Source organism: Carcharodon carcharias, chromosome 15, assembly GCF_017639515.1.
Source record: "Carcharodon carcharias isolate sCarCar2 chromosome 15, sCarCar2.pri, whole genome shotgun sequence".
In the NCBI taxonomy this organism is placed as follows: domain Eukaryota; kingdom Metazoa; phylum Chordata; class Chondrichthyes; order Lamniformes; family Lamnidae; genus Carcharodon; species Carcharodon carcharias.
The window spans coordinates 43656648-43681647 of NC_054481.1; the positions used below are offsets into that span (position 1 = coordinate 43656648).

Consider the following 25000-nt stretch of genomic DNA (forward strand, 5'->3'; position numbering starts at 1 on the left):
AAACGTGAGCATGTCTCGTCCTGCTCCACGGAGCGGACTCTGGAACAGAAGATGATCTTGGAGGCCTCCGAGGCAAAGAGCGAGGCTTGCTGGCTCTTCACCTCTTGGAGTTCCTCCTTGACATCCACCCCCATCGACTGCAGCCGGAGCAGATTCTGCATGTTTTTCTGGAGTCGGGAGATTTCCCTCTGTTCCTTTCTAGCTTTCTGGGTGCCTTTGAGGATGAAAAACCTCTTGATGTTTCCCTTGATCGCTTCCCACCAGTGTGTCAGTGACTCAAAGTGGGGTTTCATGGTTCTCCAACCTTTGTAATCCCTCTTGAGCTCCTCAATGTTCTCTGGGGTCAGCAGTTTCACGTTTAGCTTCCATGCCCCCCTGCCAACCCTCTGGTCTTCCTCTAAGTGACAGTCAGCCAGTAGGAGGCAGTGGTCAGAGAAGAACACCAGCTTGACGTCCGTGGATCCAACTGCGAATACACGGGACACAAACAGGAAATCTATCCTGGAATGGACGGACCCGTCAGGCCACGACCAGGTGTATCTACGCTGCGCTCCGTCTGCAGGGTTGCTGAAGACGTCGTGCAGCTTGGCATCCTTTACTGTTTCCATCAGGGATCTGGACGCAGCATCCAATCTGCTTTCGGCCCTGCCGGATCGTCCAGCCGCATCGATGATGCAGTGAAGTCACCGCCCAGAATGACCAGCCTGGAGGTTGCCAGCAGCAGTGGGAGCTGCTGAAAAACCTCCAGCCGCTCAGCCCCTTGTGACGGGGCGTAGACGTTAATTAACCGGAGTGGAGCATTCTTGTACATTACGTCTGCTACGAGGAGGCACCCGCCCACCATCTCCTTAACCTGGGAGACGGTGAAGTTACCTCCCCGCAGCAGAATACCCAGGCCGGAAGAACGAGAATCGTTTCCTCCCGACCAGATCGATAGCCCATTGGACCACCATCGTGACCATTGCCTGTAGGAGCTGAGGTACGGTATCGCACACTCCTGCAGAAACAACAGGTCAGCTTTGACCTTGGCAAGGTAATCCAAGGTCGCAACACATCGCGTAGTAGATTTAATGCTACGCACATTTATGGATACAATCTTTACACCCATTTTAAAGCAGTTAGTCGCTTACCAAACCTGTTGTCTCTGAGAGTTCCAGACCTTTGGTCTGCTCCGTCATGCCCATAGTGTGCTCAAATTGCTTCACTTTGGATGGGCTGAGGAAAGCTACCTGAACCTCCCCATTGGCAGTGTTCTGCTCAGGTGGCATCTGGGGGTCCATGCAGAGAGCGGAGTTTGAAATGTCCTCTGTTGGAGAAGCTTCTCCAATCCTCTCCCCCTTTGGGGCGTTGCTGCTCCCGGAGCTGGGGTGCACTGAGCGCCTCACTGTTCCCAGATTCCTGGGGCTGTGGTACACTGGCCTCTTTGGGTTGTGGGTAAAGTTGGGATACGCTGGTCTCCTCATTGTCTCCAATGTTCTGGAGCTCGGGTGTCTCATCCTCCAACTCCCTAGCGTTTTGCCGCTTCTTCTATTGGCGCCGCCCTGGCCCTTCTTCGTTCGAATAGCTGCTGCTCTTGTTATCCGTGTCGGATAGGAGACGCCTCTTGTCTGTGAAATGGCTTGGTTTCTTCTTAGCCCCTTCTTCCTTTTGGCTCTCTTCACCAGCTAACAATCCCCCTGCTGCTTTCCCACTGCTGCCTCCTCCTCCTCTGTTGATTCGCTGTCCTGAGGAGTGGGAGGTTCAGGGGGCAGTGCTGTTGATTGGCCGTCTGTTGCCCCAATCTTTTCCTCCACCTTGTCTCTCTGTGTCCTCCTTTGTCCCGTTGTTCTCCCTGGGGGCCTTGGTGGTTGGAGTGACATGATGCATTTCTTCTACTTCCCCCTTGTTGGCTTTGGCTGCCTGTGCATAAGTACGGCAACGTATGGGGCAGGTATTGTAGAGGTGACTTGCCTCACCACACAGGTTGAACCACTTAGCCTGTCTACAGTCTTTTGTCTGTTGCCCTTCCTATTTGCAGTTCTTGCAGAGGACCGCGCTGCAGTTGGCCGCCACTTGACCAGACTTGCCGCATGAGCGACAAAGTTTGGGTTGCCCAGCGTAGACAAGGTAGCCACGACTTCCGATAGCGAATCTGGAAGGGGGGTGGAAGATGGCTCCCTTACCTTTGGTCTTGAGCGTTACCTTAACCTGGCATTTACATGTCCAGATCCCCAAATCATCTCTAACCACGGTGCCGCTCCCAACCTTATCGAAGTACCTGGTAAGGAAGGTGAGCATGTGAGCGACAGGGACGAAGGGGTTGTAAAGATGCACCGTCGCAACCTGTTCTCGTTGCAACGGCAGAGCAAAGAGCAGCTCCGCCGTCAGGATCTTCATTTCTGGCAGGTCTTTCTTTTCCTCAAACACCTTCAGGAGTTTGACACAAGCTGCCACTTGCTTGAAAGTCACATCAAAAAATCCAGCGCTGGGGAAATCCTGTAGGCAGTAGATCTCCGCAGCCTCGAAAACACACAACTTGAATAAGATCCTCTTCGTGAAGAAGGTCCTATCCATTCCTGTTCCTTGCTCGCTGCCCTTCACCATGACTCGGATGGTGTTAAGTACCCCATGATAAGGAGTTCGACTGGTTATAGTCATTGCTCTTTCCCTGGCAGAAACGCAATGAAGGTCTCTCCCCTGCCAGGTAAGTCCAAACTGCAGCTTTCTTCAGTCTTTCTCCATTTAAATAATACAGCCCCTCTATTCTTACTGCCAAAGTGCACAACCCCACACTTTCCCACATCATACACCATCTGACACGCTCCTGCCCACTCACTCAAACTGTCTATATCCCTCAGTAGACTCTGTCATCCTCATCGCTTGCCTTCCCACCTATTTTTGTCATCCGCAAGCTTGGCAATAGTACATTCATTTCCCTCAAATGTAATACTTAGCATTTTGGTAAATCAAACAAGCTAACAAACCTGTTTAAGCCAAGTTTCCTCAAGTCATTTCAATGACTTTATATAATGAACCATAGAGAACAGCAAAGTTCCAGTTTCAATCCTTGTCAGCTGAGTTCTTGATCAATATCAAGTGACCCCAGATGGAAACAGATTATGTGTAGAGAAAGCTTTCCACTTGGCATCAGTTCTTTTCAACCCCTACACGCAATGAAATAGCCCACCTTCAATTACAGTACTGCTAAAGTTTACACATAAAAACTGCATTTGAGCGGGCTATTAGATAAAAGTGTACAGAACCGTTTTTGCATTGAATTAAAGCTTTTAGGAGAAAAGGAAATAAAAATTGGAGAGAAAATCCCTGTTGTCATTGTGTGAATGAACCACTGAAAGATGGCTTGCCCCATCTGTGCTGAGTCAATACCTTGGCATGGTGCTTCCAACCCAAGAACTGTCACACAATATAAAACTGTTACCTATATCATGACATCACCTCAAAGGAATTAAAACTGCATGTTTTAGAAAAAAAGTCAAATTGTTTTTGTGCATTTATTTTTGTCAAGACACTTCTCATCTTTAAGGTATCAACTCTTACTGGAGTATAATTGTATGGCTGCCAGTAGCCTTCCAGTGCCTCTCTCAACCGATTAGTTTTCAAGTATGAGCCTCAAACATCAGTATGGAAATCCACCATATGGGGCATCATACCCAAGCTTGATTCAGATGTCCACAATCTCACTTTCCAACAGGTTTATTGGATAGTAAGCAGTAGGAACAGAGGCAATTCTTCCTCTCCATAGTTGGAACTTAACTAGTTGTTTCTCAGACTACGAATTGAACCAGAGACTTTCTGGTCTCTGGCTGAATACCACGTGGTACGTTAACACATTGAAGATTCAGTGAAGCTGCAAAAATTTAAATAACATTTGCTAGGGATTTGATGCCCAAAGCCATCTTCATCTTCTGATTCCATTTCCTTTCCTGAATCTAATTCTTGGGGCTTTCTCTACCTTTGTGTCTAAAAAATCAACTATTTCCAGTCATCTGCATGGGTCTTAATGCAGAGCCAGTTAAGAACATCAGCCTCAAGGGAAAAAGCACACTGATTCATGGATCTGGTTCAGCATCAGAGGTTTTTCTTCTATGTGCTTCATAACATGTGAAGAAATGCAGCAGTGTAATTTCAGTGAAACCAGAAGAGGTTGGTGATGGTATAAACACAAAATTGGCATAGAAATTTAGGCCTATTATATTCCAAACACTGGACTAAAAAAATTACAGAATGTAAGAAAATCAGTGGGTGAATCAAAATTCATTATTCTCACACATCTACCATTCCTCTTCAGGGAACAGGGCAGCTCAAGTGGATGTCAACGGGACCTAATGAAATGCAGACAGATATGCACAATATTTTAAATTCTGAAAATGTGCCATTTATAAATGAAACACAGCCCAGCTGGTCAATTCCTGACCAGTTCTTAGTGAGTGACAATTACAATTTGTCCCTAGGGGAAGAGGAAGAAAAAAATCAGACAGGACACCAACTTCTGATTATTGTCCAGTGACTGTCTGGTTTTGAATGAGGGTAATATCATGAGTGAAGATGTCCACAATGGTTGAAAAGCTGTTGACAATCACCAAGACCTAACAAGAATGACCATTTCAATAATAGTTCCGGGGTGGGGATTCCATTCCGTAAACACTTAGGTGTGGAAAATAGTTCTCTCATTATATCCTGGCCTTAAACTCTTGTTTGATGTATGATGGGAGACCTGATCATTTTGCTTGATATTTTACAATGTGTCAAGCACTTTGGGTTTTATGCAATAGGGGGAACATTTGATCCTTTCTCCAATTTGAACATTATTCAACAAGAGTATAAGGATGTCACTGATCATGTAAAGTACAATATTGCTTATATTATCCCAAATGCTTGGTTGAAAATTGTTTATGAGTGGCCATTTTAAATTGAGTAAATTGTCTCATTTACATTGGTCTAAGTGGGGTCAGCTGCTGCATTCTTACTTAATTGGACACTCCAATACAGTAGAGGGGTTGCTTGCCAAAAGTCAACACCTTTTAGATGAATTAAAACAAGACACCATCATCCTCTCTGGAGGCTAGCAAAGATCTTGACCCATGTCCTGCCAATATTTATCCCTATCTGTCACTAAGATTCTGGTATCATAAATTGCTGCTTTCCCTGCTCTACAAGTAACTAACTTTAAAAAGTACTGAAATGCACCTGCAACAACCTATAAATATGCAAGTCTGTTATGCTACATGAAGTTTTTTTTGGGAAGAATACTAAATCACAATCCCAGGTTTATCCAGAGGATTACATTAAAACAAATGGATTTCATTGAGTTTACTCCACTGCTGGACAGATCACCTCCAGTTAGGAGGCATCAAGTAGGTCGGATTAAGTTGTTGCTCAGTATTGCACACAATTTACTTCAATTTAAGAGATGGAGGGAAGAGAAATGATTCTTATGCACCAGTTTCAAAAGTGCATGCAAACATGATCTAACTTTTAGACACTCTCCCCAATTACTAGAATTAATAAGAGTGTGGGAAAATAGGAAGGGAGGAAAGCGATGTTGTGTAGGCCTTCCCACTAATTAGTTGCTTTTGCATATCTAGTGAAATTCTTAACCATAAAATACTGGAGCTTTTACTTTCCTTGGCTCTCTGGGTGTTCAGAAATTATCACCAAGGCTTATGACCATTAGTAACTTGTAAGTTATATGGAAATTTAACATTACTCAAATTTGTAGACTGTTCAGATTTTCCATTAATTGAATTTTTACATGTTTTATTGGCCAAAAAAATGGAAAAAAGTGATCACCAGGTAAATACTTCAGCATCCTCTTTAGGAAAAATGGTCCATTTGAATTTTTGAGCGGCCTTAAGTGCCAAAGACCCAAAGTGATAACTAAATTGGGATGATGCCAAGAATGCCATAACATTACAGTTCAGAAGCTGGATGCTAGTTTAGGGCAGAGCCTGTACAGCCAAGAGCAAGGACTGTATTGAATCTCCTTTCAAATGTTAGAAACAGCCTGGAAATAAGAACTTAAAGTTAGTACTACTTTAGTCTTGTTTCTACTAAATAACAGCACATCAACTTCAATTATCCATTTAAACATGTGCACTTTATTGTATTAGTCAGTGTAGGTCCTACAAACTGGCATCACCAAGTTTTAAAACTGTTCATCTTGTGCCCAGGGGATGTAAACCTCACTTGTGTTTGTATAAAGGTAAAGCTTTTTGCATACCAAAATCAAAGAGGACCGAAAATTTAAGGCGGAAAAGTACAAAACGGGACATTTTTCGGTTACATAATTTACATATAAGCAATACTACACAAGGTTAAGTATTTGCTCCCACTTTTTGGGCAGCCTTCACAGAGGCTTTAATAACCTTAAGACATTGCAACCCTTAACATCAATATTTGGAATGACTAAATGTACAATTCAGTCCTTGAACGCATTGCAGAACTTCTGGGATGCTTGTTGCCAAAATACCACCAACACCTTCACTGTTCCAGTTTTTATTCCTGAGACAAGCACTAAAGCCATGCCAATTCATCTCGCGCAATCGTGACAGTTACAGTCCATTTAGAAGCATTTGCGGTGGACAATGGAAGGTCCAGATTCATCATACTCCTGTTTGCTAATCCACATCTGCTGGAAGGTAGACAGGGAAGCCAGGATGGAACCTCCAATCCAGACTGAGTATTTACGCTCAGGTGGGGCAATAATCTGTGATAAGATGAAACTCATTAGTACACTGTAATCTAAGGGTAGCAAGTGACTTGAGCCAGAGCATAAAAGCAGCCTTAATTTTTTTTTTCTTTATACATGACTATTCAAAATAACCCTACACTACTTGCACAGGCTTAGTATTCAAATTACCTTGATTTTCATGGTGCTTGGGGCCAGAGCAGTGATCTCCTTCTGCATACGGTCTGCAATGCCAGGATACATAGTGGTACCACCAGACAGGACAGTGTTGGCATACAGATCCTTCCTGATATCTACATCACACTTCATGATGGAGTTGAAAGTGGTCTCATGTATACCACAGGATTCCATACCTGTAGGCAGAAAATTTTAATCAGCTCATTTCTGGTATTTTATTTTTACGTCAGTGATTGATGCAACTAGTGACATTTACTATTGCTAAGCAAAATAGCCAGTTTACCTACCCAAGAAAGATGGTTGGAAGAGGGCCTCTGGGCACCTGAATCGCTCATTGCCAATGGTGATTACCTGCCCATCAGGCAGTTCATAACTCTTCTCCAGGGAAGAAGAGGAAGCAGCAGTGGCCATCTCCTGTTCAAAGTCCAGTGCAACATAGCAGAGCTTCTCCTTGATGTCACGGACAATTTCTCTCTCAGCTGTGGTGGTGAAAGAGTAGCCTCTTTCTGTCAGAATCTTCATGAGGTAGTCTGTCAGATCACGACCAGCCAAATCCAGACGCAGAATTGCATGGGGCAGGGCATAGCCTTCGTAGATGGGCACAGTGTGGGTAACACCATCACCAGAGTCCATCACGATACCAGTGGTTCTACCAGAGGCATAGAGGGACAGCACAGCCTGGATGGCAACATACATGGCAGGGGTATTGAAGGTCTCAAACATAATCTGTAAAAAGACAAGCAAACATTAATTCTGTCTGAAAAGCCAGTTTCAGCCAATAAGCATGGTATACAAATGTTGGCACTAAATATACCTGCAGAGGCACTTACATGCTACTTGTGAATTTAAGTGGCAAGTCAGAACCAAAGTCAAAAGTTAAGCATGCAACGTTTTGTCAAAATCACATCCCAGATCCAAGAATCAGCTACTCTTGCTAGCTAATGTCCATTCTATGATAGCTAAATAGAGCTTTCAGCACCCAACTGCCCCCCCTTCTTAAAAGCTTGGATACTACATTAAAATCCAAGGTTTAGATTCTGAAATCTATCCTGCAATCAGTTATTAATGCAAAAAATAGATTGAAGATTAGAACTGCACACAATACATGCATAAGTAAGTTAATGTAACTCAAACAGTGAGAAAAGCAAATAAAACCTTGTAATTTCCAGGAAAGAATGTCATCTTTGAAAGAATCCCTGTGAATGAGGATAGGAAAGAATGAAGGCAGACAGTTCAGATAGAAAGGGTTTGAGGGTAGTGAGGCAATTTGACATGATCATTCAGCTTTGTACCTGTGTCATTTTTTCTCTGTTGGCTTTGGGGTTCAGGGGGGCTTCTGTGAGCAGGACTGGGTGTTCTTCAGGAGCAACTCTCAGTTCATTGTAGAAAGTGTGATGCCAGATCTTCTCCATGTCATCCCAGTTGGTGACAATACCATGCTCAATGGGGTATTTCAGGGTCAGTATACCTCTTTTGCTCTGGGCTTCATCACCAACGTAGCTGTCTTTCTGTCCCATACCAACCATTACACCCTGGAAAGCACAGCACACTTAATATTGTTTTTAAAGCAAAAACAAAAAAGTCAAAGTCAACTAGTGACCCAAATGCAAGTCATGCCATACCTGGTGCCTTGGGCGACCAACAATGGAAGGGAAGACAGCACGAGGGGCATCATCGCCAGCAAAGCCAGCCTTGCACATACCAGATCCATTGTCAACAACCAGTGCTGCAATCTCATCATCCATGACTGTAGATTACCTAAAAAAAGGATGTCAAATGTTAGGGGAAAAAAGATTATGCCACATGGGGTGCTACATAATTAAATGAAATTACTTGCTGTTCTAATACCAGGAGTACTTAAGATTGCATAAAACTGTAGATACCAGTGCACTCAATTCTGTTAAGATCCAAATGCCTCAAAAGTTTCTTGCACTTGTGCTGAGCAAGCTGTTACTTCCGGCCCACACATTCCCTCCCCTCCTTTCACTTCCTGCTTTTGACCTTATGAGCTGCCCGTACTAACTGCAGAGGGCGCTAGCTGCTGCAGAGCGCAGACAAAGAAACCCTGACCCAATCTCACGTTGCCCATAAAAGGCAATGAATGGCTTGTGCAGCAGGCAGGCAGAGGCCTGGCACTCGGCCAAGCTTCCGAGGACGGGCCACCACTCCCCAAACTAAGTGAATTCCATGGCTGAAGAGCGTGGGGAGGAACAGAAGAAAACCGCTATAGTTCATACTCAATTAGCAAACTAACACAGCAAGACAAGAAAAAGCGAAACTAGCGGATAAGCAGCTTCGCGATTTGAATCCCGCATGACTCTCCTCTCTTCCCCCCTCCCCAAAATCGGCGACAGGGGAGGAGGGGGCGCGCCCAGTGCCTGTCGGGATTTGTAGTTCCCGCGGCCATAGCCGTCACAGCGCATGCGCTCCGGCTTAACCCAGTGCAGTGGAGGGCAGGAGCTCAGTCCTCCTGCTCCCGGCCAAGGGGCAACACTTCTCGCTAACGGGCTAAGGCCGGGACCCGCTTCATCGGATGATGGAGGCACTAACTCTCCCTCGCCACCCAATTCTCCGGGGAACCACACCCTATGAGTTACACCCACCCACCCCCCCCCTCTCTCCCAAGCTTCACTCCGGAGTGAGCAGCTTAGCCTCTCGATGGCGGTGCGGAGTAAGAGTCCGGCCAGGAGCACAAAGAAATAACCAGGTGAGCCCCAACACCCGGCCATCGACTTATTAAACCGAGCGACGGCGGCTCCCTCCTCAAACCGATAAGCCCATCAACGAAAGGTCAACACCACCCCCAAGGAAAAGAAACGCGGCTCCCTCCTAGTTATCACCTCCTCCCGCCATTTTCTTTCTGGAAAGATCTATCGCCCCCCCCCCCCCGCCCTTCCTCAGCCACCGCCTTCTCATCTCCACACATCAACCAGTTAATTTCCCACACCTCAGCTTAAAAACTTAATCGAGTTGTCAGTATCCTCAAATGATCAATTTACCTCAACATTTCCCAGATCGACGATATTTTTTGTAAAAAACGGTGTGGCTGGACATTTCTTGTAAGCCGTTAAAAATCTCAAAACAAACAGCCCTTTACAGCTTTTCATTAAAATGTAGAGTACAATTAATCCGAAAGTTTTGATTTTAAGTAAAAACGTCAAGTTAGAGGGACTGATTTCGTCTGATTCACCCGAAACACAAAAACGAACCCACCCCACCACCACGACGCTATGTATGCTAGTTTTTTTTGTTGTTTTATATTTAGTGCGAGTTGAATGACTATATATTTGGGCTTGGAGAGAGGGGTAATGTTTGATATGAATTCCTTACCGTTAGTTTCCCTCTGCGTGTGCAAAGCCTGGCCTCTCGCTCTCAGCGGTTGGGGGGATTCAAACAGCCTCAAAGTGTCTGAAGCCGGCGCGTTCCCTTTATTTTATACCGCGCGCCGGCCCCGCCTACACCCTTCTGTAACCATATAAGGGAACGTTTGCAAAAGAGCCCTCCCGATTGGCTGAGCGTCACTAGCCTCCCCCACCCTAGCGAACCCCCCCCTTCCCTCACTCTCTCTCTTCCACCACCACCCACCACCCCCCCCACCCTCCCTCCCCCAGCCCAGCCGAATGGCTGCAATGTCCAAAGCCGCCGCTTTGATAGTTACCTCCCCATACCAACCCTTCGCACCCCACCCCTCCATAGCCCATCAATTAGAAACGACTGGGATTTCTACTCCCCTCCCCCCAACAGTGTCTGCCATTCAACTCAAAATTAGGTGGAAGCAGAATGCGGATAGACTTTATTTTTAAAAAAACATAAAGGAGCTGGATAAATATTTTGAAAAGAAACAATGGAAAAGGGATACGCAGCTTGGTGATAGTTCTTTCAGGTATTGCAGACGTGCTGGGCCAAGTAGCCTTATTCTGTGTGGTACAGTTCAATTGTTCCGCATTTATGTCGCTACAGGTCATTTCACCACACTTTCGAAACTGGTCATTCAGGCTGGGTTTACTGTAAAACATGACTTAACTGAAATGAGAATCCGGTAATGTTTAGTAAAATATTATACATAGTTCCCACTGTTAGCATCTTGCAACAACTTGCAGTCAATGTAATTTGATAAGATTAATCCGCTGTCTAACCCGAACGTTACATATTTTATGTTAGTTATAATTCCGGTTGAAGCAATCCGAAGAACACACTTCTACTTTCTGTATTTCAGAGCAGTGAAAATTCCTGTTAACTCTTTCCTTGTCCTGCTGCAAAACAGAAACTTCAGAAGGTTAGTAAAGAAAAGATGAAATGTTAAATGTAAGCACTTAAAAATTTTTGTGTTCAGTTACACAATATCTTAATCAGCCATCTATGAGGTCAGCGGGGGTCCTCAATTTTCAACCGAGATGCATTCAGAAACATCTGTGAACACAGCCCACAGCCAGCTGTTAATAGCCTCATCCCGACAGTAGTCAGGGTATTCATAATTCATTTTTCCATTTATCATTCTTTCACATAGAATTACAGGGAACACACAGCACAGAAACTGGCCATTTGGCCCAACCAGTCCATGTTGACCTCAATTGTTAACACACATATGTACTAATACTTGCCTGTTATGTTTAAAAAATCAGCATAGTTTGTTTGCCTGAAATAGAATAGCCTCAGGGCTATTTAAGCCACCTTGCAAACTGGCAATTTTTAACAGTTGGGGTGCTTGAATAATTATAACACAAGACACCAGCTTAGACACTCAAGTTCCAGTGTCAACTGACTTCTAGCTCCTATATTGCATAAAAGACAAATTTTACTGGTGTCACTGAAGGAACACATGAATAAATGGTTGAAAAGTCAGCCATTTTCTTTTCCCACTATAGCCAAGCACTTGAGTTGACGTTTCGAGTCCTCATGACCCTTCAACAGAACCTGTTCTGTTGAAGTGTCATGAGGACTCGAAACGTCAACTCTTCTTCTCCGCTGATGCTGCCAGACCTGCTGAGTTTTTCCAGGTAATTCTGTTTTTGTTTTGGATTTCCAGCATCCGCAGTTTTTTGTTTTTAAGTAATTGAGTTTGTTGAGCAAGGAAGTATGTTGACCTGGGAGGTCCCATTTCTCCCAATTTAACAAGATACCATGGATGTGAGAATGGAAAAGAATACAGGGAAGAGTACATTTTTTCCTTACTGCAGATTTTATGTACTTTAGTGCCTAAAGTGGTAAAATTAAATAGCAATATATTTGTGATCACAAAGACAGTTGTAAATGAGAATAGACTGCTTGATTTGGAAAAGTAATGCAGGTCAGGGTGCATCTATGGAGAGGGCAAGGCAGGGTTAATGTTGCAAATCTATCACCCACCTTCAGATCTGTAAGATCTCTTCTGCGTCTTTGAGGTTTAAGGCCCTTTTCTCAAGGATTGGTGTTGGTCTATATTACTTAATCCAGTTGATCTTAGGTGCAATTGGATTGCACTGTATGCATCAGAATGATATTTTAAAACACATACCATAAGAACAGGGTGTGTGAGGGATTAGAATCGGGCATTTTTACTTATCGCCCCATTGCAGCTTGGTTCCCACCCAGCACCACATTAACCAAGTGGACTTCCCAACAGCTGAGACTCTCATTGCCGCCAGATGGGAACATCATGAATCTCTTGCAGATTGGAATCCTATAATGCAAGTATCATAGAATCATCAAACAAAGGAGGCCATTCAGCCCATCAAGTCTGCACTTGCTCTTTCAAAGAGCAATCCCGTTAGTCCCACTCGCCAATATTTCCCTGTATCCTTCCAATCCTTTTCTCCTTCAAGTATTTATTCAATTACCTTTTGAAAGCTACTATTGAATCTATAACCACCACCCTGTTAGGCAGTGATTTCCAAATCCTAACCAAGCTTTTCCTCATGTTGTTTGTTTCCTATCCGTCGCCTTAAATCTGTGTCCTCTGGCTATTGACCTTTTCACTGTTGGAAACGATGTCTCTTTACTTACTCTACCTAAACGCTTCATGATTTAAACAGAACTATCAAATCTTGTCTTTGTCTTCTCTTCTCTATGGGGAACAACCCCAGCTTCTCCAGTCTATTCACTTAACTGTAATCACTCATCCCTGGAACCATTCTAATAAATCTTGCCTGTGCCCTCTCAAAACCTGTCCTCCCGACAGTGTGGTGTGCAAAATTGAACACAATTGGGGGGGAATTTTATGACCCCCTCGGAGGTGGGTTTGGAGTTGGGGGGTGGGGGGGCAGGAGATGGTGATGTAGTGTTAATGTCACTGGACCAGTAATCCACATGCCCAGGCTAATGCCTAGTGGACTCAAGTTCAAACCTCACCTTGGCAGCAGGTGAAATTTAAATTCAGTTAATAAAACCTAGAATTGAAAGCTAGTCTCAGTAATGGTGACCATGAAACAATCATCGATTGTTCACTAATGTCCTTTAGGGTAGGAAATTTGCCATCCTTACCTGGTCTGGCCTACATGTGACTCCAGACCCACAGCAATGTGGTTGACTCTTAGCTGCCCTCTGAAATGGCCTAGCAAGGTACTTTCAAGGGAAATTAGAGATGGGCAACAAACGCTGGCCTTGCCAATGATGTTCACAGCCCAAGAAAGAATAAAGAAAAACAGTTAAGAAAAATGACATTGGACAGGAATGGTGGTGTATTCCCAACTCCTCCCACTTTTCCCAGAGTGGGCTTAGGGGTGCTGACGCCAACATACCTGCCAATGGTGGGAATCCAATTGAGGTTAATGAAGCAATTAGCAGGAAATTTCCAAGGACAAAGGACTTTTACCAGTGGTGCACAGGATTCCTGCAGTGTCTGCACCTTATCAACTCACAGGGGGAGAGTGCTCAGCAGGAGGTCAGAGTGCCATTGAAATAATTTACAACCCATACGTTAAAGATGCAAATCGGCAAGCCTGAGATGATTCCGCAAGCAGACGCTTCCAATTGCATGACTCTCTCCGGGAAACTGGTGTCATGGGTAGTGCTGGTGGTGAAGAAGTGGCTGCCATTATCTCCAGCCATTTGCGCCTCCATTTTGCCCCGCCCTCTCTTGTTGCATTCACTACAGCAGCACTGTCATTGCAGACACAGTGAAGGCTGCTGGGCACCCTTGCTGAGACTTCTGCCACATCCACAACAACACTGAAACTTCCAGGGAGCCCACCATGCTCAAAGCTGGAAGTTGCTGTTCACCTGAATGAGCTCTGGGGGGGCCCATGCTGATTGTCTCGGCAGGACCTGTCAGCATGTAAGTTTGGACTGATTGACCTGGAGCTACACTTGTATTTGCTCTGATTTATTTAAGGCTGCTCCTAGCAAGTGTGGAGCCTGCTCAGGAGTGCAACCCTTTAAGTCAGCAGGAGTGTCAAAATACTCCCTCTGTCTTCCTGACTCTGCAACCCTCCCACCATCAACCCCCTCACCCCTCTGGTAATCCGGCACCCCAGGCTCTGCATTCCCACCCTTATCCTGTCATCCCTTGCTCCTCAAGATCTACTCCCTGAACTTCCCACTCTCCTCACCCCCACGTCCTGGGAGAGGATGGAGCTGGAATTAAAAGGTCAAAGAAAAAAATTGAAAACCATTACAAACACTTATCTATTATTGAGCTGACGGCAGACTTCAAAATATGTGTTTTCAGCCCATGACAACAAAGAGGCTTTGCTGGAATTGTACCTCACCACTAGGCTCCCTATTCACCTCCCCGTTGGATCCACACTGCAGTTAGAAGAGCAAGTTCCTGCTGCAGCCTACAAAATTGGTAGGAACATAGTTTGTGATGCAGTCAACGGCGTATGCCTCTGCTTCACTGCTGACCGCAAGATCCAGGCCTTTATGTCATCACAACTTGCTTGCCCACCTAATTTTTGTGTTGCCAGCAAATTTGGCCCCTTCATCAAATCATTATTATAGATTTTAAATAGTTGAGGCTCCATATCTGATCCCTGTTCCACCCCTCTAGTTACAGTCTGCCAACCTGAAAATGACCCATTTATCCTGACTCTCTGTTTCCTGTTAGTTAGCCATCTGCTAGCCATGCTAAAATACTGCCCTAACACCATGTGCTCTTATCTTTTATGGAACATCTTAACGAATGCTTTTTGGAAATCCAGATACACTCCCTCTTTATTCATCCTGATTGCTACATCCTCAAAGAACTCTAAATAAATTTGTCAAACACAATTTCCCTTTAATAAAACCACATTGACTCTACTTGATTGTATTATGATTTTCTAAATGCCCTGCTACTACTTCCTTGATAATGGATTCCAGCATTTTCCCAATGACAGATGTTAGGCTAACTGGCTTATAGTTTTCCTGATTTCTGTCTCCCTCCTTTCTTGAATATGGATGTTATATTTGCGGTTTTCCATTCTGCTGGGACCTTTCCAAAGAATTTTGGAAATTTGCAACCAATGCATTCACTATCTCTGCAGCTACTTCTTTTAGGACTCTGGGATGTAGGCCAGGAGACCTGTCAGTCTTTGGTCCCATTAGTTTTCACATCAGTTTAGTGATAGTGATTGTTTTAAGTTCCTCCCTCCCTCCCTTAGCAATTAAGAGCAAATGAGAGGAACATGCCCTGAGTGGAAGCAGTGAAGGCAACAAGGAATGCATGGGTTAGGAGTGATCATAAGAAGTGACATAGTGTTACCATGTGATAGGTGGTGAGGTATGCGATACAGGCATGTTCATTGCTCTGATTGCTAAAGGATGGATGGGAGGACTGACCAGTTACCATGCAAGAAATGGGGAAAGGAGAAGCTGTATTATCTTTGCTAATCCAGGGAGATCATTGAGCTTCTTCCTACACTGAATCACAGAATTGTTACAGTGCAGAAGGAGACCATTCAGTCCATCGTGTCTGCAACAGCTCTCTGAATGAGCAATCCCTTAGTGCCATTCTCCCTGTTCTTCCTTGTTTCAAAACAAAGGCTAGCAACAACACTAGAAAATATACTGACTGAAAATTATGTGGTGCACTGTCTGATGTTACTGGAATAAAAGAACACCATTGTTCAATTTGGCAGTAGGTATCAGGGAACTATAGCACCAGTTAACCTATTAGTACAGTAAGTTACTGCATTTCCGGCATAAAATCACTGCAACAAGACAGTTCAACTGAAATCTTCAGAGATGAATATGTATCAGATGATACAAACCTTGAAAGTAACTTTCAAACCTAACTAGCTGTTCTCAATCAGTCCTCAGTGCTAAATACGTAATGCCTTGCTCCACCCAGTCATAATGGATCCAGGTCCATGGAGTGATTGATGCTACTGTTACTAACTTCCTCTGCCAACTCTAACCATGCCTTTTTGAAAAGGTTATAAGGCACATTCTTCCTATTTTATGGGGGGAAAGCATTTACCTCCTGCCTCTGACCTCTGCCAGCAACAGCTCTATCAGAAAACCTGGGGCTACTCCTGGGGGTACTTCTTCCAGCCAAGTTCATCATCCAGCACAAGAAGAAATGGTGATGGAAAGAATGATAATCCCTTTTAAGAAGTTGCACTTGCTTGGTTGATATATGAGATGTTTCGTTTTTGTTATGTGATGGGTGGTCTGTTACTTGTGAGCAACACACAGCCACAAATACAACTCAACTGTCACTTGGCTGCAGTATAAGAAGAAATGCAACAAGTCTCCTGATCAGACAAACAGGCAGGGACAATATCTTTTCAACTGTTCAGACCTCAGGGAGAGATGGTGGTATAGTGGTAATGTCACTGGGCTAGTACTCCAAAGGCCCAGGCTGATGCTCAGGTTCAAATCTACCATCGTGGAATTTAAATTTAATTAATAAAATCTGTAATTGAAAGCTAGTCTCAGTGATGGTGACCATGACCCTTCAGGTTTTTAAATATTCTTTAGGGAAGGAAATCTGCCATCCTTATCCAGTCTGGCCTTCATATGTGACTTCAGATCCACAGCGATGTGGTTGACCCTTAACTGCCCTCTGAAATGGCCTAGCAAGCCACATCCAAGCACGATTAGGTATGAGAAAGAAAGGCTGGATTTGCTGGCAACACCAACATCCCATCAAAGAATAAAAAAAAATTCACCACTGTTAGAATATGATTGACATTTCTGCATGTTGTGTGGTAATTGTATAATCAATATTAAGTAAGTGCTTTCATTGGAAGCAGATGGTTGTAAAGTTGAGTCTTAAGCTGCCTCAGTTGAAAACAAAGCTGGTAGTTGAAGCATATTTCCTCTTGGTCAATTATGCAAGGTTGCTGGTCCATCTAAGAGCAAATCTTGTCTTTACATACACATGTTTGGAGACAGACTGTTTTGATGACATTGGCCACAGACATTATCCCCTTGGATGTCATGAATATCCATTGTTGTAGCTCTGTACATGACATCAAAAAGATGGATCACTTGCATTACCCTAAACTGTGCCAGTGACACACACACACGCTCTGAAAACCTACCAATAAAGCAAGGATGAGGAAATTGCAGCACCTGTATATTTGCTCTGACTTTTTAACTTAAGTGCCTCTCCTATTCATGCACACAGTGTAGAGTTTTCATCTATGCTGTTTTACACATTTCTTAATACACATGAAAGTTGGTTATTCTTGCATGCAGAAAGAAAATAAACTAACAGCTAACAGGAAGAGGAAAAACATAAACATCTAAATTCCAATCTTTGTTATCATAACAGTGGCAATGTTATTCTGTAATAAGATTCCTGAAATGTATATATTGCATGTCATTTACACTTGTATGTTCGTTCATACTTTTAGATTCTGTTTTACTATTGAATTGGATCAGCCACTTAGGGGTAGTTTTGGGAATTCCAACAAAAGATCAGGAAACCTAATATTACTGTAGTGTTCATTATCTCTGTGATTACTTTTCCTTATTCAGACATTTGGGTAATTCTTGCAATCTGTCACATAAGCAACATTAAAGTCATCCTTTACCGGCATGTGAGGGGAATTCCAGTCACAACAATCAATTATATCGTTATTCTGATGTACAATTATAAGTGTCTGACTAGTTTGCCCTACACTTGAACATGTAATCTAGGCTGACACTCAGCCCTGTATTAAGGGAGAACTGTATCGTGATGAGATATTAAAGCACGATTCCATCTGCCTGTTCTGCTGGATGTTTAAGATCTCACAATCACTGTAGGAGTTCCTACGGGCAGTGTCCGTGGCCCAACCATCTTCAGCCGCTTCATCAATGACCTTCCTTTCATCATAAGGTCAGAAGTGGGGATGTTAGCTGATGATTGCACGATGTTCAGCACCATTCCCAACTCCTCAGATACTGATAAGAACAAAAAACTGCGGATGCTGGAAATCCAAAACAAAAACAGATTTATCTGGAAAAACTCAGCAGGTCTGGCAGCATCGGCGGAGAAGAAAAGAGTTGACATTTTGAGTCCTCACGACCCTTCAGTGCCAGACCTGGACAACCAAGTGGCAAGTAACATTCGCACCACACAAGTGTCCGGCAATGATCATCTCCAACAAGAGAGGATCCAACCGTCACTCCTTGATGTTCAATGGCATTACCGTCACTGAATCCCCCACAGTCAACATCCTGGGGGTTACCATTGACCAGAAACTGAACTGGACTAGCCATATAAATACTGTAGCTACAAGAGCAGGTCAGAGGCTAGGAGTCGTGTGACGAGTAACCCAGCTCCTGACTCCCCAAAGCCTGTCCACCATCTACAAGGCACAAGTCAGGAGTGTGATGGGATACACTTGCCTGGTTGAGTGCAGCTCCTACAACACTCAAGAAGCTTGACATTGTCCAGGACAAAGCAGCCCGCTTGATTGGCACCACATCCACAAACATTTAGTCCCTCCACCATCAATGCACAGTAGCAGAAGTGTGTACCATCTACAAGATGCACTGCAGGAATTCACCAAGGTGCCTGAGACAGCACCTTCCAAACCCATGACCACTACCATCTAGAAGGACAAGGGCAACAGATAGATGGGAATGCCACCACCTGGAAGTTCCCCTCCAAGTCACTGACCACCCTAACTTGGAAATATATCACCATTCCTTCACTGTCACTGGGTGAAAATCCTGGAATTCCTTTCCTAACAGCACTGTGGGTGTACCTACACCACATGGACTACTATGGTTCAAGAAGGCAGCTCACCACCACCTTCTCAAGGGCAACTAAGGATGGGCAATAAATGCTGGTCCAGCCAGTGAAGCCCACATCCTGTGAATGAATTTTAAAAATCCAGAGGAGAGCAGGGAGTTCTACCAATTCCTGCCCAACCTTCCTACCCTCAAGAAGATCACTGAGAAACAGATTAAAGGTTACCTGCATAAAACAGTGAACATCGACTGACCATTTCACCTTTCTTTGCCACTGTAGCAGTCACTGCATTTTAATAAAAGAACTTGCAAATTTAGGTGTAAAGTATATTAGGGGTTTTGATAATAGGCGAATATCCAAAAGGTAATAACTTGTCTTATATCTTTCTGGATGCTGTGTATTTCCAACAATTTCTGTTTTATTTTGTTATTATTGATTTACATTGCTTAGCCCCTGTTCTTTACAACACTTTGCGTTCATGTTTGGTGCCAATCATCAAGGGGAAGCTAATCCATTTGTGTGCCAACTGCGCACAATGTTGTTAGTGTGTCTGTGGTGCTGACTCAGGAGTCAGGAGTCCCAAATCATTTTCAGCCTCATGCCTCTGGAGTTTTTCTGGCTAGCTGCCAAGCCAAACGGGCATTTCATTGTGGTTTACCCCTTCCTACAGTGAAAAATTGGCTGATTGTATGCAGCTGACCAGCAGGCTGCTGTTGGAGGAAGAGGGGGAAGCTGGGGTGACAATGCCAGGGGCTGGCTTGAACATGGGTCAGCAGCAGGCCCAGTGGGTCCTGGAGCACACCAGCCCCTCCTTCCAAAAGTCTAGAAATAGCACATACCTTTCTGGAGAGCCCTATGACAATTCCTTTAAATATCATAAGTTAGTTGTCTGGAGAAAGTGGAGCTGACATGCCCCTTCCCCTTCTCCACAAAAATTATAATTACGTAGGACCCCAATTTGCATATTCAAGCAGTCTGTTACCTGCTTTGAGTGGGAGTGCTAGGCGGCAGTTACATAACTGCTTGAAAACTGATTCAGGTTGGCAAATCAGTGCACAAAGTCCCTGTTTTACAGGCAAGAAGCAAGGGACCAACAGTTGAAAATCGCCCTCCCACTCGTGGTGACTCCAACATGGCAGCAGCCTCAACAGAGCAAAAACTAGGCATATATTTGTTTGTGCAGTTTGAATAATAAACTGGTTTGCATAGCAGTGGGCAGGGGATACAATTTTTACAATCATATGAAAATGACAGCAAGAAAATCAGCTGGTTCATCAAGCCTTTCCCATACTCAAAATGACTGGAGCATCATGATTAGACACTTCATAGCATCCCCAAACTTTCCCACTTCCACCTCTGCACCCATGTGATCAAGAGGCAAAAAACTCAAAGAAAAACCCTAGACCAAAGGAAAAGCTACTCTGGAAAATTCCCCTCAGGCGATCAAAAAACAGTCCAGGAGATCACAGGGATCATGTGATATATTGTTAATCCTGCTGATATAGATCTACTGTGCTTGCACTGGATTTAGACTGCTTTGATTAATGGTTTCCAGTGATCAGATACACGGCAGTACTGGCAGAAAAGTAGCAGCAAGTTTCCAACATACCCTATATGTGTATAGGGGGTGAGGCAGCAGGGTTGGGTTGGGTGCGACAGTGGGGGTGCGGGGGATGGGAGGAGGAATGATAGGGCCAATGAGAGGGTTGTGTGCATTTTTAAAAAGAAGCAAAAATAATGTAAATGTAAAATTAGCAAAATGTATCTGGCTACCTTCTGCAAAAATGGCTTCATAATGCTCAGGAATTTCAACTAATTGGTCCTCAAGTCCCAACATGGAAACAGATAATCACAGGATATGAACCAGAGACACTCGTGAAAATCTTTCTTTATATGGACTTTTTTAAAGTTGTTTTTTCTAAAAAAGAAGCAGTGGTGTGAAGTATATCAGCCAATCAATACCATCAAAGAACCGGAAGTTCTTTGAACAGAAACTCATATCCTGCAGTTTCAGAGGAGGCAAGCTTCCTCTCATGGCTGAGGACCAGGTCAAAGTATTAAAGCCTTATGAAAGCACAAACCTTAACATTCTATTGTGTTTCCTATTTATAATTTGTTTTTTTCAATTATTGTTTTCCAAGAATTAGTTTTTTTTAGTTTTGTTGTAACATTAGAAATCTCCTTTACAGTGACATTTATTTATTTAATATTTAAGTTTTGTGAGACACAGTTTTCTGTCATTTTGTACTAACATTAATACTCAAATTTTGTTGATTCGGACGTCTGTGTATAGGATATAAGTAAATGACACTGAAAATAAATATAAATAGCAACTGAAATGTGCTTTTGTTTTTAATTCAGCTATTCCTTAAGTCACCCTGGCCCTCTAATGATTGAATTTGTTTTGTAGCATTTAAAATATACGCTTTCAGTTTTCTACAATTTCATCTTGGCTCATTTGCTATGCTAGTCTATGAAAAAATGTGTATGACTTTCACAAAACTTTGGAAGCGGTTTAAACATGCATAGTCTACCTGCTCATTCACATGTTAATGTCTTGTTAAGTTGTATGTTCTGCAGCTCAACAGTTCACTTTGTAAACATTTTTTGACTATGTATACTTCAAAATTTAACCTTGAACATGTTTTTACAAATGCTACACCCATTAAATGAGAAATTACATTATTTTGCACACTTACTCATGCATACATTGCACACATGCATTATCGTCACTTTATTTGATTCTCTACTTTGAGGTAAAGGAACATCTAAGCTGTAAAGAAAATCACAAGCTGACCACAAGTCTTACGTTTACAACCAAGATATTGTACAAAACGTATGCAAGCCTGTCACAGAAATCAGGAAGGTCCCAGGTTCAGTCTGTGGCATGTGCTGAGTTCAACCAACCTTTGAAAGGGTTTCAACATCACTGAAGCATTTCTTAGTCTTTTGGAAATCTAAGGCTCCCCATCCCACTTTTCCATAGCGTCCGCTGTGGCTCAGTGGTAGCGCTTCTGCCTGAATCAGAAGGTCGAAGGTTCAAGTTCCACTCCAGAGACATGAGCACATAACCCAGGCTGATACATTAGTGCAGCACTGAGGAAGTGATGCACAGTCAAAGCTACCATCTTTGGATGAGATGTTGAACTGGCCCTGCCTCAATTTTCAGGTGAATTGTAAAAGATCTCATGGCATGGTTGAGGGCTTTAGCAGCATATGAACTGATCCAGAGCTGAGAGACAATGTTACAGGTGGTATTGGAGGTGGAAGCTCAATTTTGGGCCAAATAGGATGAAATTATAATCAAGGTCAGGAGCAGAGACTCTGGTTTGGGTACAGTTGCCTGAGTATTAGCAGCCCTCCAGTACCTTCATATGTGAGTCTAACCAGAGAGGGGGCCATTCAATTTGGGGGACATCAAATGATACTTGATGCTGTCCACCAAAGAAGCACGTATGTCATAGTTCACAGCTGTTACATAACAATCATTGAGGGAGTAATGGGAACTGATGCCTGACCAGGTCATGCTAACTGACTACATCTCGGACATCTGGTTTTTGCCATGCCACTAATGCAACATCACTTGATGTGGACCAATAGTATATGCAGAATTTCCTATTGAAAATGTGAAGGTAAATTACGTTTTTGCTAAATATATCTTTATGTTTGGGTTAAACATATTCAGTGATGTTTTCTCTTGGAAAAGGAAGACCCAGAAGTCACCTGATATAGGTAATTAAAATTATGAAGGGATTCGATAAGGTAGATGCAGAAAAGATGTTTCCACTTCTAGAAGAGTACAAAACTGGGGGTCAGAATTATAAGATAGGCATTAATAAATCCATCAAGTAATTCAGGAGAAACTTCTTTACCCGAAGAACAGTGAGACTGTGGAACTTGCTACCAAATGGAGTTCTTGAGTTGAATAACACAGATGTTTTTAAGGGAAAGCTAGATAAGTGCATGAGGGAGAAAGGAATAGAAGGATAAATTGATAAGATGAGCTGTATAGCATATTTTTGTGCTGTTCCCTAAATGTGTTTAAACTGATTTTCTTCTTAGTTAAGGCTGAAATCCCAAAAGAGAGGAACCCTGGAAATTATTTTTCATGATATACTTGCGATAAAATGTTTTTCCATTGTTTTTAAGCTGAAGACATGGCATTGATTACAGAATGTAAAAGATCTCATGGCATGAGTGAGGGCTTCAGCAGCATATGAGCATTGTTGCACTGGTGGCATTTAGAATGAAGATTTATCTGCTAATCTGAATAATTTTCATATCCACCAAAAATGAAAACCCAAGCTGCAGAGATTTAGATGGAGATATATGTGTCTATCTCATTTGAATGTAAACTCAATGTGGTAGCAATTCACGCATTCCCATTTTTGGCTAGTTGGGGTGGGTGGTGGTGGTGGTGTGGTGGACATGGTACTATTCCCTATGCCTGAATGGCAGGCTCCAAGGCAGCCCCATTATTTGGCCTAATTTCCACAAGGTAAGTGAGCTGCAGTGCATGAGGGGCATTATTGAAGTGTGATGTTAGCAGCAGCTGTCAGGTAAATGAGAGGATGAGGCAATTGGTAGCCAGGTATCGGAGGGTGAGGGTGGGGTGGTGGGGTTGCGATACAATTGGTAGCTAAATCATAGAGATTGGTAGCAGGGGGAGGAATTGGTAATTGACAGCATGTGGTTGATTTTTTGTTGATGTGGGTTCAGGAGGATGCCATTAAGAGTCAAGTATGGGTGCCTTCCTACTGGTTGGTGCCATGTTGTGCTGTGCATGTTCGGCTTGTGACATGTGAACCATCAGACCAGTTGAAAATCTACAATGGATCCTGCAAAAAGTGCTGTACTCTAATTTATATAAATTATTTGTCACTTTCAGTATTGCTGTTGTGTACTCCTGTCGCTAGCCCAGACTCCTTTCCCACTGTTTATTCATTTCATGGGATGTGAACATCACTGGTGAGACCAGCATTTATTGCTCATCCTTAGTTGCTCTTGAGAAGGTGCTGGAAGCCCCATCTTGAATCTCTGCAGTCCAATTGACTAAGAACACCCACATTATTTTTAGGTAGAGAGGTTGAATTAAGGCCGAGATGCATGTGTGTTACCTGGACTTAGTAGGCTGGTTAATGTCCAAATTTGCAGGCCAATAGCTTCAAAATTCCAGTAAGGGAGAAGGATAGAAATAGATTGATTGAGCCTCTGGGGTTTGGAACATAGGCTTCCAAACTAACATAGAGCAAGGGTAATTAGAAGGAACTCAGCAATAAAGACAGATTCTTCTTTAGCCTTCACCATTTTGATTGGGGTAGCAAACTGTAATGTATTGGAGCATTACTTACTTAGGACAAAAAGAACATGTACACACATTGCGCTTGTTTCAGCTAAAGAAAATAAGTGAAAGCCATTCGCTGACTCATTCCTCAGGGCAATGCCTTGACCAATCAAGGTAAAACTGCCTGGTTTAAATTTCAAACAATGCTTGACAGTTAACTGTCAGTCACCATCACTGGTGCATTCTCAGTGACAACGTCTGTACCAATCAGAGCCCAATTGCCAAACAATTAGCACTCTCTTCACATACAGTGTAATTTTCCCTTATATATTGGTATTCTTGTGAAGTGTCCTGATGAGTGCAAACAACAAGCTTAGACATGTCTCTTTCTGCAGCAATACTCAAGCTCTGGACTACCAAACAACTAAGTAAGACTATGGAGAAGCACAACCAAGCCGAAGACATAAGCCTTCCTGATAATGTTATTTCCCATAGACTTTGTTTAATTTTTATAACAGTTTACTGTAAATGTCTGATCAATTTATTGTAAAAAGCAATTATCAGAATACAGCTTTGTTGCAATATGCAGCAACTAGCTGCTAAAAGGCACTGTTATTAGATTAAATGAAAATAAAGATCCAATAAATTGGACAACCAATTTCTGCCAAGTGTAAACCAATGGCCCTTCAAAATAATAAGGAGAAGTATTAAGGAAGGAGCTAACATGCTATCATTCATTAGGTACAGTTGATACAGCAGTGGG

The 25000-nt window shown here is 43.2% G+C and overlaps 1 protein-coding gene and 1 long non-coding RNA gene across 2 annotated transcripts in view; one reads left to right on the forward strand and one right to left on the reverse strand.

Moving 5' to 3' along the window:
- Positions 1-6078: 6078 nt before the first annotated feature.
- LOC121287769 (actin, cytoplasmic 2) lies at positions 6079-10345 on the reverse strand. Its single transcript, XM_041205685.1, has 6 exons — positions 10196-10345; positions 8488-8623; positions 8158-8397; positions 7153-7591; positions 6860-7041; positions 6079-6706 (listed from the first exon to the last, which is right to left on the reverse strand). The coding sequence occupies exons 2-6, from the start codon at positions 8608-8610 to the stop codon at positions 6563-6565; spliced, it is 1128 nt and encodes a 375-aa protein (XP_041061619.1). The 5' UTR covers positions 8611-8623; positions 10196-10345; the 3' UTR covers positions 6079-6562.
- A 141-nt stretch (positions 10346-10486) lies between these two features.
- LOC121287770 overlaps positions 10487-25000 on the forward strand; it is a 273491-nt gene continuing 258977 nt past the window's right edge. The window contains exons 1-2 of the long non-coding RNA XR_005945248.1: positions 10487-10748; positions 11082-11141. This is a non-coding gene — a long non-coding RNA (uncharacterized LOC121287770). The remainder of the gene's footprint in view (positions 10749-11081; positions 11142-25000) is intronic.